Source organism: Euwallacea similis, chromosome 7 (assembly GCF_039881205.1).
Source record: "Euwallacea similis isolate ESF13 chromosome 7, ESF131.1, whole genome shotgun sequence".
In the NCBI taxonomy this organism is placed as follows: Eukaryota; Metazoa; Arthropoda; class Insecta; order Coleoptera; family Curculionidae; genus Euwallacea; species Euwallacea similis.
This window is the reverse complement of record NC_089615.1, coordinates 470478-487990: the sequence shown is the minus strand read 5'-3', so window position 1 is coordinate 487990 and position 17513 is coordinate 470478. Positions and strand designations below refer to the sequence as shown.

The window sequence follows — 17513 nt, the reverse complement described above, 5'->3', positions numbered from 1 at the left end:
TGCTTTGTAAATATATATATATATATTAAATAGAAAATATTATATCACGTTGCTTGCCATATTATGTTACCTACATAACACACGTACTATAAATAATAAAAATATGCTGGTGCTATGGAAATTACGAGGCTCAGTAAATAGAACAGTATTTTTATAGTATCAATTGACTTTGTTACATTTGTTTTTACATTACAATTTTGAAATATTTTTTTTATTCCAAGGCGAAGCAAATGTAGCTCCATATTTCGCACAAGTTTTGAAAAATTTTAACTTAACTAATATTTCATTACTGTTAATTTCAACTTGATGGATGTATAGAGAGCGAGAAGAGATCAGTGGACTTCTTTAATTTTCTAGAAAGTGGGAATAACGTAGTAGTGATTCTTGAATTTAGAAAAACTGAAACTAGCAATTCTGCCATTTTCCCCATTACGTTTGTATATTTTGTATGCGCATACAAGCAATTTGGACAAGGAGCTAAATCACCAGTAAATCTTTTTTTTTGTCTCTAAAAGTAAAGCTCGTATGTATTATGTTAAATACAGCGCTTGTAAAAAGTATTGAAACGCGTTTATAGCTTTCACAAACTCGATATTTTTAAAAAATGCTTAAATACGTATAATTTTATTTAAAAAAAAGGATTTAATGCATTATTTTCGATCTTCAAATTTTTCACTCCTATCCAGCTACCCCTACTAACTTTTTATTTTCAAACGAAATTACATATATCCATTGTAGTAAATGAAAGTTAATTTTATAATACACGATACAACGATATACTCAGAACTAAAATTTAATCTGCAATTTCTTAAAAAAAAATAGAACAAAGTCCATATCTTAAAAGAATTAAAAGTATTAATCTTTGCTTCAAAAATAGACAATCCATCCTTATTTCGCTTTAAAAGAGAAAGAAAAAATGACAATAAGCTGTAGAACTTCTAAATTGTCTTCAATGTAAACAGTTTTTCAGATCTAAAATATTTTGATTTTAATGGAATTCATTAGTAGTTCATTTCAGTTTGTTAAGCGTCTAACATATTTAGAATATCAAAGAAATAGATTGTTTACTTAAAAAAGAAAGAATTGAAATTTGAATCTTTCTTCAGAGGTGTATCTCATATTTAATGAGAAATATTCAGACCAATTTATGGATAGAAGTGTAGTTTGTCGGATTAATAAAACATTTCAACAAACTGGAATTGTGAAAGCTGCTCCAAAATGTGAAAGACCTCGAACAGCAACTGGTGACAATAAAATACTAGACATTCTTTTATCTATCGATCAAAATTCCATACAATCTACCAGCAAACTTACCGATGAATTTTATGTATCTGCAAAATCAATAAACAATCTTTTAAAATGAGAAAAATTTCATCCATACAAAATTTTCCTTACCCAAGAGTTATTGCTTGAAGATTTTGATCGCAGAATGAAATTTTGTCAATTGATGTAAGAAAAAGGCATTCAGGATAAAAGGTTCTTTTGTAATGGATCTGCACGAAACTCAGGAACACTTTCGGCAGATATTTATTCTACTAGTTATGACACACACACACCTTAATCGTTTACAGAACTAAAAGATCTTGGCATTAAACCGACAATTCAATAAAGAGAGTTGATTTTGAAAGAGCAAGAGTTATGAGGGAGAGATAAATTTCAGGAGCGTCGAGTTATATGAGTCTCTATACAAGTTTGAAGGTATTTTAAGTATTAAAATATGGAGGTAATACTCATAAGCGTACACTGTTTTAAGACAATTAACAGGACAATCAACAGTTCGTAACTTTCTAAATTCTTAAACTGTAACATTTAAAGAGAATGGTAAGAATGATAATTTACGGGGGTGTTGCAATTATACAGATTTTGGCTAAACGTGGATTTATTTAGACTTGTCCTGACAAGGAAAAAGGAGTGAAAATTTCTTTATGTAGAGTAGCCATTATTGAAAGATAATCGATTCCCAACGTATGGCCATCTCGGGCATATTACTAAAATACTGGAGTACTTAGGCGTAGCCTAAGGGTACATTATACCTTTCTAGAAGTTTCTTTTCGAATTTTCTCGTTTTGCTTAAATGGATCTATTCATTGACATAATTATCGATACTGGTCTACAAATAATCCTCATTGGATGTAGATTCTACACATAAAACATCCGCAAAAACTCAATATATGGATGGGTACTATCGGCCACCAGTTCATGGGCTCATTTTTCATAGCAGGAAACTTAAACAATGCAAGTAAACAACGCAATACTTGCACTTATTGCAAAAGAAAATAGTTCCATAAATCGCCCCAATTTTCTCTGGAAAAAATGGGAAACCAGTAGTTAATAACATTTGTGTCCAAGAAGATGGTGCACAAATACATTATACTATGGTTGTGAGAGAGTATCTTGATGAGATTTTCCCTAAGAGATGGATTGGTATAAGACACGCAATATAATGGCCGCCGCGAACTCCAGATCTTACGCTTCTCTTTTTTTTGTGGGGTAACTTAAAAGGTTTCATTTACAAAAACAGATCACAAAATTTAGGTGATTTACGTCTTAGAATTTAAACAGAATTAGAATTAAAAAAAAAAAAATAGAAGTAGCGAACAGAAGCACTACTGGATAATTGCATAAAAGAGTTCAAGGAACGACTTACTTAGTCATTATCACATTGTTACTGAAGTTCAATTTAAGTATTTATTGTAGGAATTTCAATTATTTTTGATATGATAGTGTAGGTTTTTATATCGTTGTTTGATTTTGATGTAATGACGGATATACTATTTTGATTTCTGCTCCACGGATAATAGGTACAGATGAGCTACTCGAAAGAAAGAGAACCTTTTAGGTTCGGGGTGTTCTTAAATACTAAATCTAAGAGTAATAAAACAGTGTCGTACCTTGCTAGAGAGCAGTTATCAATTTATGATACCACCTGCGACATTACAACGGTACTAATAGCATTTGGTCGATACTTCCTCATGAATGCCGACAAAGCACAGCTGTACTTCTCACCAGCTCCGTCAAAGAGTGGTTTGACATCAATCACCAAATATCAATATTACACAAACATAACGATCGCAAAACCCTCTTAATTGACGAGAATATTTCCAACCAGGTTGCGACATACATGGGTGTCCTAATGGGGTACAGCAACTCCCTCACATCTCTTTTCATCTTAGAACTAACAAAGTCAACTTAACTAAAGTTCCACTAAACCTTTAACTAACAATACTAACGCTATTATTATGTACAATTTAGCGATTTCAGGTTAAAAATTGACGTGTTTTTGGAAATTTTAAAACAATAGATAATTCAAGAGTTGTTTAGGGTGGTTCGTTTTGAAATAAAAGCACTGTATGCGCTCGGAGATGGTTAACACGGATTGTATGGGAAGGACTTTCCTTTCTTGATTTTTAAAAATAAAATAGTGTTCCAGAGACTTACGTTTGTTTTCTTTTTGTAAAAAAATAAACTTAATCTGACATCAAAAATGGGAAAGATTCGCGAATAGTACTACAAAGTGTTGAGAATTATTTGTACAAAAATAAAGTGCACTGGTTTTGTGTGTGCTTTTTGGTGTGCAGAATAAGTACTTCAAGATAGAAGAATTGACCAATGTTTTAATAGTTGTTTTTTGCAAAATGCAACAACTGTGTCAATAAGCCATATCTGCGCTACAAGGGCCATCTCTATCAGTGGACATTTTGACCTTCGATCTCTCAAGGAACGATGCGGGGGCAAATGGGTGACATGACGACGTGCAAGCACTGACGACCAATTTTACCTGGACTGATTTCGAACAACTTTGCCCAGCTGCGAGCGCTCTGAAAAGCGACGCAAAGAAGTGGAACAACAATTGGTATCCAACAAAAAAGGATTAGGCTATTTTTCAAGCGTAAATTTGTCAGCTTTATCTTGTGAGAAAAAATCTGAGTGAGAGTTTATATAAGGCAAGCTTATACAATAGCGATCAAATAGCGGGTAATTGTGAGTGTCTAAGGCAGAAAATATCGTTACTGAAATCTTTATATTTTACGTTAAGCGACAGTTAAATAATTAGGCTAGTTATTGGTGACATAACCGACACACATGTTAAAACAGGATTTTAATAGCAGTGTCGGTTCTATTACGACATTACTCAATATACTTTTGTTAGTAACTATCAAATTAATAAATAAGACCATCAAGCTCAAAAAAGGGTCTTAAAACGTCTTCATTTAAATCTATTTAAATAGAACGACGAAGAAAGAGTTTGTTATAATTGTAATAAGCCTGGACATATAAGCTAAAATTGTTGAAAATCGTGTAAAAACAACACTACTTCTGTAAGTAATTCAGAATTAACAGAACTTAAGAAAAAAACTTGTGATATCGGTAAAAAGGTGGGCACGTTTCTGAAAAATTTTTCTTTAAAAATAAAAGATAAGGTAACTGGTTAAAAAAAATGTTTGTAGGATCACAGTTGACTGTTGGTGTATTCTTGTAGACAGGTGTTACTTTTACATTCGATACATGTTAGATAGTAGGTATTATCCTTAAGATTGATATACCCTTGAGGTACGCCCCTGGTAGGCATTAGTTGGAGTATGGGAATTTCCTATACTATGCTTGGTCGACATTGGAAATCCCTACAATAAATTTGGTCGGCATTGGACCTGCCTGTAATAGACTTTGTCGCCCGTATAGTTTCAGTTCCAATTCCCAGCTAAGACGCCACGGTTTAATGCGGCGGATAGTGCAGATGGCACCCTAGCCAAGGTACGCCCATGGTTTATCATCATGGGTTTTAGTATTTAAGGATTTGCAGGGCACGTACAGGCTCTCTTTGTCATTTTGAAAAGGCTGAGAGAGTGCGAGGAAGGCTTAAAAACCATCCCCGATGAACAGTTTGGGTTCAGAAAGCAACATTCTGCAGAACTTCAGGTGCTGAGAATGACAGAATTCATCACGGACAGCTTTAACAGGAAACAGGCTGCAGGAGCAGTACTGTTGAACATAGCAAAGGCGTTCGATAGAGTTTGGCACAATGGCCTATTGGTAAAGATGATAGACGCGGGATTCAAAATCTCGCTGGTCAAACTCGTCGGAACTTTTCTCCGAAATAGGACATTCCGGACCAAATTGGATCGACATCATTCGACGTACAGGGCAATAGAAGCGGGAATACTTCAAGGAGCGGTACTATCCCCGTTCCTGTACAATATCTACGTGTCAGACCCTCCTAAGACAGAACAAACACAACTGACACTATACGCCTACGATACGGCGATACTGGGTAGATTCTGGAATGGAACAACGCTGGTCAGATATCTGCAACAAGAGATCACAGATTTGGAGAAATGGTTTTCGAAATGGAAAATCGACATAAATCCAGAGAAAACCTAGGCCATCGTTTTCAAACGGAATAGAAAAATCAGGACCGAAAACCAACTGGTGATCAAAAACGAACAGATACCGTAGAGCAATAAGGTCACGTACTCTGGCGTGGACGTGGAAGAAAGGTTTACGTGGCAGCAGCGAACACGCTAAAAATATATAGCGAAAACAAGGAACAAGGCAAAAATAATAAAAGCAAAACTGTACCCGACGCTAAGGAGGAAGTCCAAGCTGCCTCTTAAAAACAAGATCATGCTCATCAAAACAGTCATTCAACCACAGCTAACGTGCATATCAACAGCATGGGGTTATGCAGCCAGGACGCATCTGAAAAGTCTTTAGGCAGTGGTGTTGGAAAAATACCCAACACTGTCTATAAGTGATATAAATCTACTTGTTGAAAGAAACAAACCCAATACCATTCACACTATAGACAACCCATGAGACTAATTTATGACCTAGACAAAATAAATTAGTAATTACTCTCCCTTTATGATGACACAGTGGGAAGAAAATGAGCCTCTTTAAAAACCCAAAACAGATCACCATTTGCTCCTTTTTCGTTGACAAACCTAGTAAGATCCTTATTACTCACTCTTTACCTCTAACAGTCGATGCTTCTCCCAAACTTTAACGAAAGGCACAATTTTTGAAGAATTTTAGTTACCGGTGGTCACTTGTTTTTTTTTCACAATTATCATAGCACTATTTTAGTAATTTAGTTTAACTGCGTAGTGTATGTTTTCATATTTTGTTAAATAAATTTAGAGTGTAATCAAGCTCCAAGTGTCTTCTTGTGTTCGGTCAGCGCAGTATCAGCTGTGGTCATTAGACAAGCGTTTAAGGAGTAAAGACGTATAAATTAGACGTTTGATATTGTTTTTTAACTGTGCCTCCCTTTGTGTTTGGGGTGAGACATCGAGTGCTCGAGATCTCATTCCCGATCAAGTAGAAAACATTACTCTGAGGACGGCTTTGGGTGCGTCTTGGTTCGTTAGCAATGAAACGATAAATAGAGATCTCAATTACAGGACAATAAGGGACGTCATCAAAGACCATGCAATCAAGACATTCCAAACAACGGAAACATATCCGAATGAGCTGATTAGGAGAACAATCGACTACAGTCTGGAAAATGCCATACCGCACAAGAGACCGAGACATCAGTTGCTAAAAAATGGATGATGAAGGGAACCTACTCACACTGGACCAAACAAGTGGAAAGACTTGAAACAAAAACAGCAAAAGAGCCAAAAGGCCCGCAATGATGGAAGGAAAAAGGCCTTTCTGGCATTTCAGACTCATTATTGCGAACCAGCAACCAACGAGGGAGACAGCCGAGGAAGAAAGAAGCGTCGAGAAGGACAGAAGAAGACAGAAGAACTCCCTGTCGGTGGAGTGACTCAAGCCAAAGATCCGGGAGGTGACCTAGACTCATTTACCGAGAAAGGTACGGAAAAGGCCTAGAGCGATGGCAGAATAAAAAGCGATAGTCCCGTTTGACTCTTTTATCTTATGCCAAACACCAAAAGCGCGATAAAGGACTTCGGGCACGGGCTCGAAACCCTCTACAAACACGGGTTTTTTTAGTGGGTGAAACCCCATACAGGCTGGTAGTACGGACTTCAGTACCGTCTTACCGACAAGATTTTTTATCCCCGGGGTCGCGTTAACCCCCCCAAAAAAAACAAGCTCTCTTTTCTTTTGAGTTCGGTTAGTTGTTGGCAACTCAGGAGTCGCGTCCGCGCTCGTAAATTCATAAGTTACATTGACCTCCTCTTTGTTCACTTTGTATTAATAAACGCACGTTTATAATCCTTTTTCTGACCTGTGATTTCATTTAAAAGATATAAACACCATCCTATATCTACAGTAATATCAAACCCGATACATGTTTTTAAAAATAAATTATTTCTGGGCAAACTTAGATAGCTTTTTATTTTTTTTATTGCGATAAGTTCAAAAGATAAAATTTGACTGTAAACTATTTAATCGATATTGTGCTAAAAATTACGGTTGCGCATTTTTAAGTCAGCACCTCTTTTTAGCAATTTTCGATCTTAGAACGCATTATGAAGAAGAAACATTCTGGACCCACACCGGGACTGTTACATCCTATCGATAAAATTCTAATCTCTTTTCATATCATGCATTGCGACTAGGCCCGTTCCCTACATTATCAGAAAGTTATAAACATGTTCTTGTAATAGATGTTTTCACAAGATACTTATTTTTAATTTCCTTAAAAATTCTCTCCGACCCTGAGATACGTGAGGAATTCAAAACTTGTTTAACTATATTTGGAAATACCAAACAGTTAATATGCAATACAGGAATTAATTTCACTGATCAACAAGTGAAACAGCTACTGTCAGAACTACAAAATTCACAACATGTTATTGTCAAAAGTGCCTCATGTGGTAACAGTCAAATTAAGAGGTACATCTCGATGGTTTTGGATTTGTTCAGAGCGGATTTAAATGGCAATAAGTCAGAATGGAGGAGCGTTTTTTCAAAGCCACAGTTAACCCTTAATACAATCATTTAAAAAACAACAGGTTTTGCCCTACTTTATCTAATTACAGGAAAAACTCTAGATACTTTAGATATTCAAAGTTTGGCAGAATCCATGAGGCCTATAATAAATACCATCCGAAATTTAGATAATGATCGCAAAACAGCCCATGAGTGCTCATTGCGTTACGATTCAGAGTCGAAAGAAAAATTTGACAAAAAGCGACGCATGACTAAAATTTTGAAAAACATAGGTGATATAGTTTTTCACACCTCTAGGAATTAGAAATTAAAAATTTAGCTACTAACCGGAAAAATTGTGACTAAAAATATGATGCAAGTATGGCCAGGTGGGTTTGAAGAAGACGAAGTTTAATTTATCTTTTGATAATAGTTCTTGATATTGTTATATTTTATTGATATGTTATTTTTATTTTTCTTTTAACATCCAGTAATGTAGTATCGGGTATGATATTGGTGTAGATATAGGATGGCGTTTATATCTTATGAAAGAAATCACAAGTCAGGAAAAAGGATTAGAAATGTGCGTTTATTAATGCAAAGTGAAACAAAGCGGAGGACAATGAATTTACGAGCGCGGACACGGCTTCTATACCAACTAATGCCTACTAGGGTCGTACCTCAGAAGTATATCAATCTTAAAAGTAATACCTACCATCTACCATCTATCAAATTTAAAAGTAATACCTACAGCCTATATACAAGAATACACAACTCTACAGTAATGTATTTGCTATGTTATTATTATTAGGCGTTTTGATTAACAGATCTCCGTGTAAGCTTTATTACTTGATAGAAACATAGATAAACGGGGTGGCTCCATAAAAATACAAAAAGAGAGACAATGAAAAAAATAGACAAACATTGTTGAAAGACTTGCTCCTTGTGTTGGGTCATGGGTACCTGAACGTTGAAAGGACGTGGTCTTTGCAATGGCAATTAATGTTTTGTAAATTATTGAAAGTCTGGCTTTTTACATTAGGTCAAAGGTATGTGAACGTTGAAATGACGTGTTCTTTACAATACAACATAATACTATTTTAATGCGGTAGGTTATAGTAAAGGTAAATTTCGAGAACGAATTTTGTGTCAGGATTGACCGTATGAGCTTTCATGAAGAAAATGATAAAAGATTTGTCTATTAATTCGTTATAGAGTAAGCGTGAGAAAAATAATGGAGGGTTGGTAACTGTGGAAAAAATGATGGAATGTTGTTTATTAATTATTTTTAATGTAAACATATGAGCTTAGAGACGGCCACGACGCTTGTGTCGGAAGGAATTCCTTTCTAGATTCTTGAAAGTAAAGCAGTATTCCAGAGACTTCAGTTGATTTTATTTTTGTAAAAAAAAGAAACTTAATCTGACATACATTAGTTCTTTAGTACATAAAACAGTTCTTAAAACCATTTTTGCATAGTAAAGAAACTTAATTTCAAACACCTACAATACTTTCCTCTATGGGTCCTTTCCTTTTCGACATCCTCACTTGGAAAATATCACTTAGGGCAGCAATTTTGTAACTAATTACCTATGACCTCCTGTAACAGAAACAAACATAAAGTTTTAAATTAATAACTGTATTTGTGGTAACGATACCATTAAAAGAGTCATTATAGTATGCTGGTCAATGCCATTCGTCAAACAAATACAGGCACTTGCTCATTTAACAAGTTTTACCTATATAAGAACTCAACCTTCTACTAATGACCTTCTGCTATAGATAACCAGTTTCGAAGGACTTTTTAAATATGAGACGATGTGCTCGCTTTTGGTTTCGTATTCAAATGAATCTGTTAGGTGTAGTAGTTTCGACAAAAAGCAGCTTAATTAGATTTTAGATATGTGGAAAGTTGTTTTAATAGGATTTGTCCTATTGGTACTATATTCCAATGATGTGGCTGCAGCAAAAGGTTTGCGTAAGTAAAAATTATTTTGTATCCTCTTGTTATAATTTTTTTTCCGTATAAGAACTTGTGCGATGTGAAAAAAATTGTTTATTTCCCTTAATTTAATTACGATATATAAAGTAGTCTTATTGTCATGAGCCTCTATTACTGTAGTTTTTTAAACCAAAATTCAAATTTATAAGGGCGCTGATGGACCTCAAAAGAATGTAGCCAAAAAACAAATCTCATATAGAGAAAAATAGTTGTAGAAGAATTAGTAGATTAGATATTCTTAGATATTGTAACACAAAAATGCACATTTTTCAGCGTCATATTTAAAGTTATGTCACAGAAGGATTCCAAATTTGAAAGCATGCGTAATCGAAAATATAAATATATTAAGACCCAGAATGAAAGCTGGCGTTCCACAGCTCTTAATTCCGAGCCTCGATCCTCTTATCATTCCGGAAGCCACACTATCAACGGGAAATGATTTCAAAGCAACTTTTCGAAATATACGCGTAAGTATAATAAGTACTTTAGGTTAGGGTGTAATGTAATTCGAACTAATCTGAAGTCAATAAAATTAGTAACTTAAACTGCCAAATCTCGTCCTGATTATCGCTACGAGGCTATTTTCTGCGAAAACTTTCGTCAGTGGGTACCCACCAAAAACATTTTTTTTCACGAAGAAAATCTTCAACAAGATACTCAATGGAATGTTCTGGTAACCGGGTAGTGTGGAATTCACTGAAACACCTGCTGCCCCGGGACTATCCCTGAGGGATGTAAACGACGAAGTCGAAGAAGTATGTGTGGTTTGGATTAGGTGGTTGCCTTTTTGTGCCGAGTTGTTTGTTTCCTTTTTATTTTGCTCCTATGAATTTTTTTTTCTGGATCTTTGTTGTAGATTTTTCATTTCTCTCCTTACGTTTTGTGCCGTTCCGTTATGGAAAAATAGATTTTTCATCTTCTTGTGTGGCACAATCCATCCGTTCTTTTTCCTTGATCATTACGAAAATGGTTTCACTGCAGCAGTCCTATCTTGCCCTCCAGCATCCGTCTATTAGGAATTCCGTAGTCAAAGTCTCTAAGCAAATGATCAGCTAGTCTCTTTGTTCGTAAACGATCGAGCACTAGAAAATGCAGTGTTCCGCGGTGTCAGAGCATCTGCAGTCCGGGCCTGTTTTTCTTATCTAGTGCGTGAAGTTTCTAAAACTTCCGTGACCACTGAGTACCTTTGTTACGTAGTAGTTTAGTCGTTTACGTTGGCACGACGTTCATACTTTTAAGTCAGAAACTAATGTTTTAGTCCACTGTCCTTTATTCCCCGAGACCCGTCCACCGTTCTTGCCATTTCCATGTGGTCGTTTTTCTTGTTTTTCGTTTGTCCCCGCGAAAGCCGAACTTAACACGATTCTTTCTTCCACCAAGAAGTCAATAGGGGGAGTTCCTGTTAGTATCTACACTGCCTTGAGTGGTACTGTATATAGGGTACGCGCATATAGGGCCTTTCTTTGTACACATACCAACATTTGTGCATAATTCTTGATTGTCTTCATCCATCCCTAAATTGGGGCGGCATACAGGAGTATCGATTGTACTACACTGTAATGAAATAGTACCCAAGACATTTATTTGCTCCCTACTATGCCTGAATTGTTAATCAATTTATTCCAGCCGTTTTGACTAGAATGTATTCTTTTATTTATTTGTTTATTGCAAAATATACTTTAACGTTAATTATTGTATGTGTTTTTCAGTTATACCATATTGATTCATTTGTGGTGGATACATTTAATATTGACATCGATAATTACACCATAGACATCAAAATGCATTTTCCGAGCCTTAGGATCATTTCTAACTACACTATAAATGGAAGAATTTTAGTTTTGAATCTAAATGGCAATGGGCCAGCCGATGGAAATTATAGTAAGTAAATATTGGGTTTACTAAACTACTACTTATGAGTAAGACAGGGTGATATAATACTAAGAATTGCTTCCTTGCTTCATGTTTCAATAGATTCAAGCAGCATACGTGCGTAATTTTGCATTTATTTAATGTGTGTAATTTTGTCAGTTTGTATAACTTGCAATACATTTCCTACATCAGTATATTTAAATTAATTTTGTGCATCATACAAGGAACGCCATCAATAAATATTACCCTGGGTAGGCACAAAATTATATTTGACCTGAAAATTAATTGGATATTCTCATTTTTTCAGCAAACGTTCGAACCGAGTTAAGCCTCAAAGGGACACCATTTCAAAAAAATAACAAGACCTTCGTAAAGTGGACTAGAGAGAAAATTGATATCCAGATAGAATCTGTCCATCTCCTGTTTGAGAGGATATTTGGAGACAATGCTGAATTAAATAGTCAAACTAATAAAATTATAAATGAGAACATTGGTAGCATTATAGATGAATTGAAACCTGTTTTCCAGCAGATTGTTGGTGATTTCATTTTTAACCTTATAAATAGATTGTTTAGTAGATATGATATTTTTGATCTATTTCCAAATTAGAAAATTAATGTTTCCGAGTTTAAATACCTGTTTGTGACGAAATATGAAACTACTATTCTTGCAATGTTCTTTTGTTATCACCTCACCAATTTATAAATATGAATTTAATGTTATTGGTATACAGGGTGTTATTGAATAAGTGTCCGATATTTCACAGAGTGATTTTTCAAGTAGTTTTAAAATGAAAAGTTCGTATAACATAGCTCGTTTAGTTTTTAAGATACGAGGTATTAAAGTTGAAAAAATAAATCACATATTCTTTGACATTTTTTTATCTCTTTCAGCTAATTTTACGAAATTTCGTATTTGGGATTTTTTTGGGATGAGAAATCTGAATTTATCAACGATCTTCTAGAGGGCACGACAAATGACTATTAGGACACTTTTAATTTTTGTTCGATGCATTCCCAGAAAGAAAATAAATTAAAAAAATAGGCTATGAAAAAAAGAGAAAAGTTGAAATAATTTATACTTTTAAATTTAACCTTTAAATTTAAAGAACATTAATGTAATTGTTTGTTATTTTTTTATAACTTTAAACTTAAATTGTGACGAAGACGCTGCTCTTTAAGAAAATTATTGTAATAATTTGTCTTCAAGAAACGGCAAATTTTACTCATTCAGAACTAGCCGACATACACTTTACTTATGGGCTTGTTGATGAGAATGCATATGACGTGAAACGATTGTATGAAAAACGACATTAGAATTGAACAATCTCCATCTCAAAAACATGTTTAAGGATTCACATTCACTTAAGTGAAACAAGGGCCTTTAAGAAATTCAACCATTTCGGGAACGCATCAAACGGTACAAACACCCGTGATTGAGAAAGCAGCTCTTAATCAAGTTGAAGGAACAAGCAACAGAAAATGTCAACGCTTAATATTTCCCACTTTCTGGCATGGAAAATTCTTACTGACAATATATTATATCCATACCATATTCAAAAAGTGCGAATTCTTCTTCTTCGTGACTTCCTTTAACTTTTATGTGTGATTTTGTTAAAAATTTATTCAAGATCCTTTATTTGGCACTAAAATCCTGTTTATCGATGAAGCAAGATTTTCACTCAATGCTGTACGTAACTTCCACAACACTCATTTATCGTCAGAAGAAAATCCAAATGCACTCGAAGAATGTCATTTTGAAGAACAATTTTCCGTAAACGTCTGGGTTGAAATTCTTGTGGATTATTTGTTAGGTCTATTCTTCGTTCCCACAAGACTGAAATTGATGAAAATTATTATCGGTTTCTAAAAGAAGATCTGCAGATTTTGCTTAAAATGGAAATATGATTCTTACATGATGATACACCGGTACATTTTAGCGTAGAAGCACGAGAATTTTTAAATCAAAATTTAAACAATCGATGATCGGTCAGGGAGGACCCCAAGTGTTTCCGTTTAGATCACTAGACCTTAACAATTTGATTTTTTCTGAGGACATCTAAAGAATTTAATGTATCGATTCCCATTCAAAATGAACAAGATGTTAGAGATAGGATAATAGAATCATGTCAAATGATTCGAAATACTTCTGGGATTTTCCAGAGAGTTCGCAATTCAATGAGAAGAAAATTGAACACATGTATAGCGTAAGAAGGACGACGTATCTGACACTTATTGTAATTTTTATTATTTATCTAGCCTTATTTAGTAATATTCTAAAAAAAATAAATTATTACGATCATTGCAAAAAATTTCATACTATTTTAAACAAAAACTAAAAGTATTTAATTTTTGAAGCGTTATTTCTTTGTTTCTGTGGATAAAAAGTAAGATAGTAAATTATTTTAGTACTTTGGGATAATTAGCATGCATGATCAGTGTTAATTACGTTTTTATTGGAAATCATTGTTTTTAGCGATGGCAATGATATATACTTTTTTATAAACAGACAAGGTAGAGGAAAAGTTTTTCCTCCTCGAAAGTGACATACAGTACGGCACAAAAAAGTTGCAGATATTTAAAAGTGTCCTAATAGTCACTTGTGGCACCATCTAGAAGATACAACTAAATCTTTGATAAATTTGAATTTCTCATCCTAAAAAAACCTCGAATACAAAATTTCGTAAAATTAGCTGGAAGGGATCGAAAGATATCGAAAAAATAAATCACATATTCTTTAACTTTAATACCCCGTATCTTGAAAACTAAACGAGCTAGAACACATGTTTATACGAACTTTCTATCTTAAAACTATTTGTAACACGTTGGATTATTCAATAATATTCTGTATATTCCTTTTAGACGTAAGTGTACCGGGGAGTTCTGCTAACAGAGGAAGCCAACTGTACCTCTAAGACTATTGAAGATGAAGCTTTAAAAAAAAATGTAATAAAAATAATCAAGAGAAAATGTTGGAAATATTTTTTAAATTCCTTACATCATAGCTAGGTGGCGTATCTCGCAGAATGAACGAAAATATATCAAATATCTGAAAAAAAATGCAATGAAAAGATGTATTGAAAATGTCACAGTTTTATTCGTAGAAAGTTTCTGCACAACTTTTGTATGTGATTTTTTTAATACAGGGTGTTCCAGAATGATGGTCAAATCTTTTAACATGGTATTTTACCAACCATTTTAGGGGGGGGATCTTCGTATGAAATTTTTCAATTTGGGTCCTTCCTGTCGAGATATTGTAGTTTCAAAATGGCGGAAAATAAACGTTTTTCTCTTTTTCCTTAAAAATGGCGCTACATTCATTTGAATCAAAACAATGGCATTTATAGTTTCTTATTTGTTTTTTTTTTGTTCTTTATATCGTTAATTTTCAAAATGCGTAGTTTAAACGAAGACTTTCTCGATATGTTGCGAATACATATATTTCGAATGTATGAAAAATACGACCTCCCGCGTCGATACCATAGATTGCGGATAAAAACCCGCATACTTTCTAAACAGATATATCAAGTTAAAATTTGCAGGATGTATAAATAAAATTTTATGCTCTTACTAAATAAAATACCAAATATATACCATTATTTTTGATATTCTCAAGAAATTTACAAAAACTCCAGACTTCACATTAAAGCGCCGTCTAATTAATTAAGATGGATTGTCTAATACGTCTTTGCATAGTGCAAAAAAAGTTCTTTCTAACGAGCCACTACTTCTTTAAAGCCTGTGGACGTTCCTGAGATATTTAAATTTTTATTTGACAACATTCCCAGCGTGTTCCACAAAAAACTTATAAATATATAAAAAAAATCATATACAAAAAATATGCAGAAACTTTCCACGAACAAAACTGTGATATCTTCAGTATACTTTTTCATTGCATTTTCTTTAGTTATTTGACATATTTTTATTCACTATATGAGATACCCCGCCTAGCGGTGGAGTTAGGAATTAAAAAAATATTTACAGAATTTTTTCTTGGTCACTTTTATCGTACCATTTTTTATTTCCAGGTTTAATTTTTAATAGTTTTAGAGATACAGCCGACATCTTCTGTTGACGGGACGCCCGGTACGTATGTTTGGGTATCATGAGGGCTATGTATTTTAGATAACAATTAATTTTTATTTTTATTTAAGGGAAACTATCATTAATAAACTACAAGGAGTAAAAGACAAAGATAATCGTATGATCTTTACAATAGACGTGCCTGCCTGGCATTGTTGTTACGAAAATATAGCGCAAAATAAATAACCCCGTCTTTCATTAAATTTACAAAAAGATTCACATATTTACACATACAAAATTAAAATGTTTGTTGTTTAGGAACGATATTGCTATATGTTTTTTAGACGTATCAGAGTCCGCCCATAAATTTAAAGGGCGTGCCCACTGGATAGGTCTGTCGGAATTTTATGCAAAAATGGTATCGTCGGATAGGTTTTGCAATTTTCACAATTATTTTGAATAGAGCAATAAAAAAATGCGTGCGCCAATGTGCTACTTTTAAAACTTGTACCGTAATATACTATATTTTATGTGTCTGTAGCACGTCCATGCAACTTAGTCGACTTCGCATTTTATCCTTCATATTATTTATATTTTTAATTGCATTCTACAATCCAGACATTTTGCATAAATAACTATACAGAGTGTACCATTGAAAAGTTTTACACTCTACTTATTTTGAATTGCGATTAAAATATTAGAAATTACCGCGACACGTTGATTTTGTTTTCGAGGGGGACACATTTTAGTCTTAAATGCAGATTCACTAAAACAACTCCCTTCGTAGGGGTACATTCAACTAGAATTCCAAATAGAACTATGGATCGAATGATACCTTATTTGAAAGGGTTTTTAATTCTGATTATCAGCACTTGTACTTTTTTCTTATTTTAGATCTCCTGTTAAATAATAAACTAACGTAATCCACAAATTTTAAAGTAGACACAGGCTGGGTAAATTATAATAAGGTTTGAGGTGGTTGAGTGTAAAATTTTCCCATTTTCAATTTATCAAATTTGCATCTATGGTCACTCATTTTTTTTGGGTTATTTAGCAGTAATTTAATTCGAATGAAAAATTTTAAATAATTAAATTCGTTGACAATTAGAGTTGCAAACCCTTTCAAATAAAACGCCATTCGACCTTCAGTGCCATTTAAAATTCTATAGTAGAATACACCCCCGCGAAGGGGATTATTTTGATGAATCTGCATTTAATGCTAAAATGTGTCCCTCTTGAAAACAAAATTGATGTGTCATGGCAATTTTTTGATCGACTTCAAAATAAGCCGGATGCAAAGTTTTCAATGGTACACCTTGTATGTAAATAAACGGCTGTTTGTGGGACAGCATTGCCACTTTTATGGACTATTTTTAATAAAAATGAGCAAAAAAGCTAATGCAATTATTTTTACTGGCCATATTTTGCAGAAACTGGTAGATCTACGAAACATCGTTGTCAATTTTTAAAGACAGACTTAACCGTATAAATTCCGAATAATGTAGGTTCAGGTCACAACATCTAATCCACACAATATGTACTACCCTTTTATGTAAAAATAATAAATGTACCACCCTTTATAGTCTTTAAAACGCAAAGGAGCTGGAATTTCATAGCAAAGTATGTAATACTGTTTTTAATATAGTCATGGTACTATAAGAGTTTACCTTGATGGCAGATGTACAAAAACCTAATAATTGCAAAACCGATTACCAATAATTTCCCATCTATGTGCACGCCTATTCAGTGATTATCCTTCAAGGTGTTCGAAT

General features: G+C 33.9%; 1 protein-coding gene across 1 annotated transcript; it reads left to right on the top strand.

The window, feature by feature from the left end:
- The first annotated feature begins 9685 nt into the window (after positions 1 to 9685).
- LOC136409879 (protein takeout-like) lies at positions 9686 to 12388 on the top strand. Its single transcript, XM_066391709.1, has 4 exons — positions 9686 to 9823; positions 10121 to 10314; positions 11557 to 11728; positions 12027 to 12388. Exons 1-4 carry the CDS (start codon positions 9748 to 9750, stop codon positions 12326 to 12328), a joined length of 744 nt encoding a protein of 247 aa, XP_066247806.1. The 5' UTR covers positions 9686 to 9747; the 3' UTR covers positions 12329 to 12388.
- The last annotated feature ends 5125 nt before the right edge of the window (positions 12389 to 17513 follow it).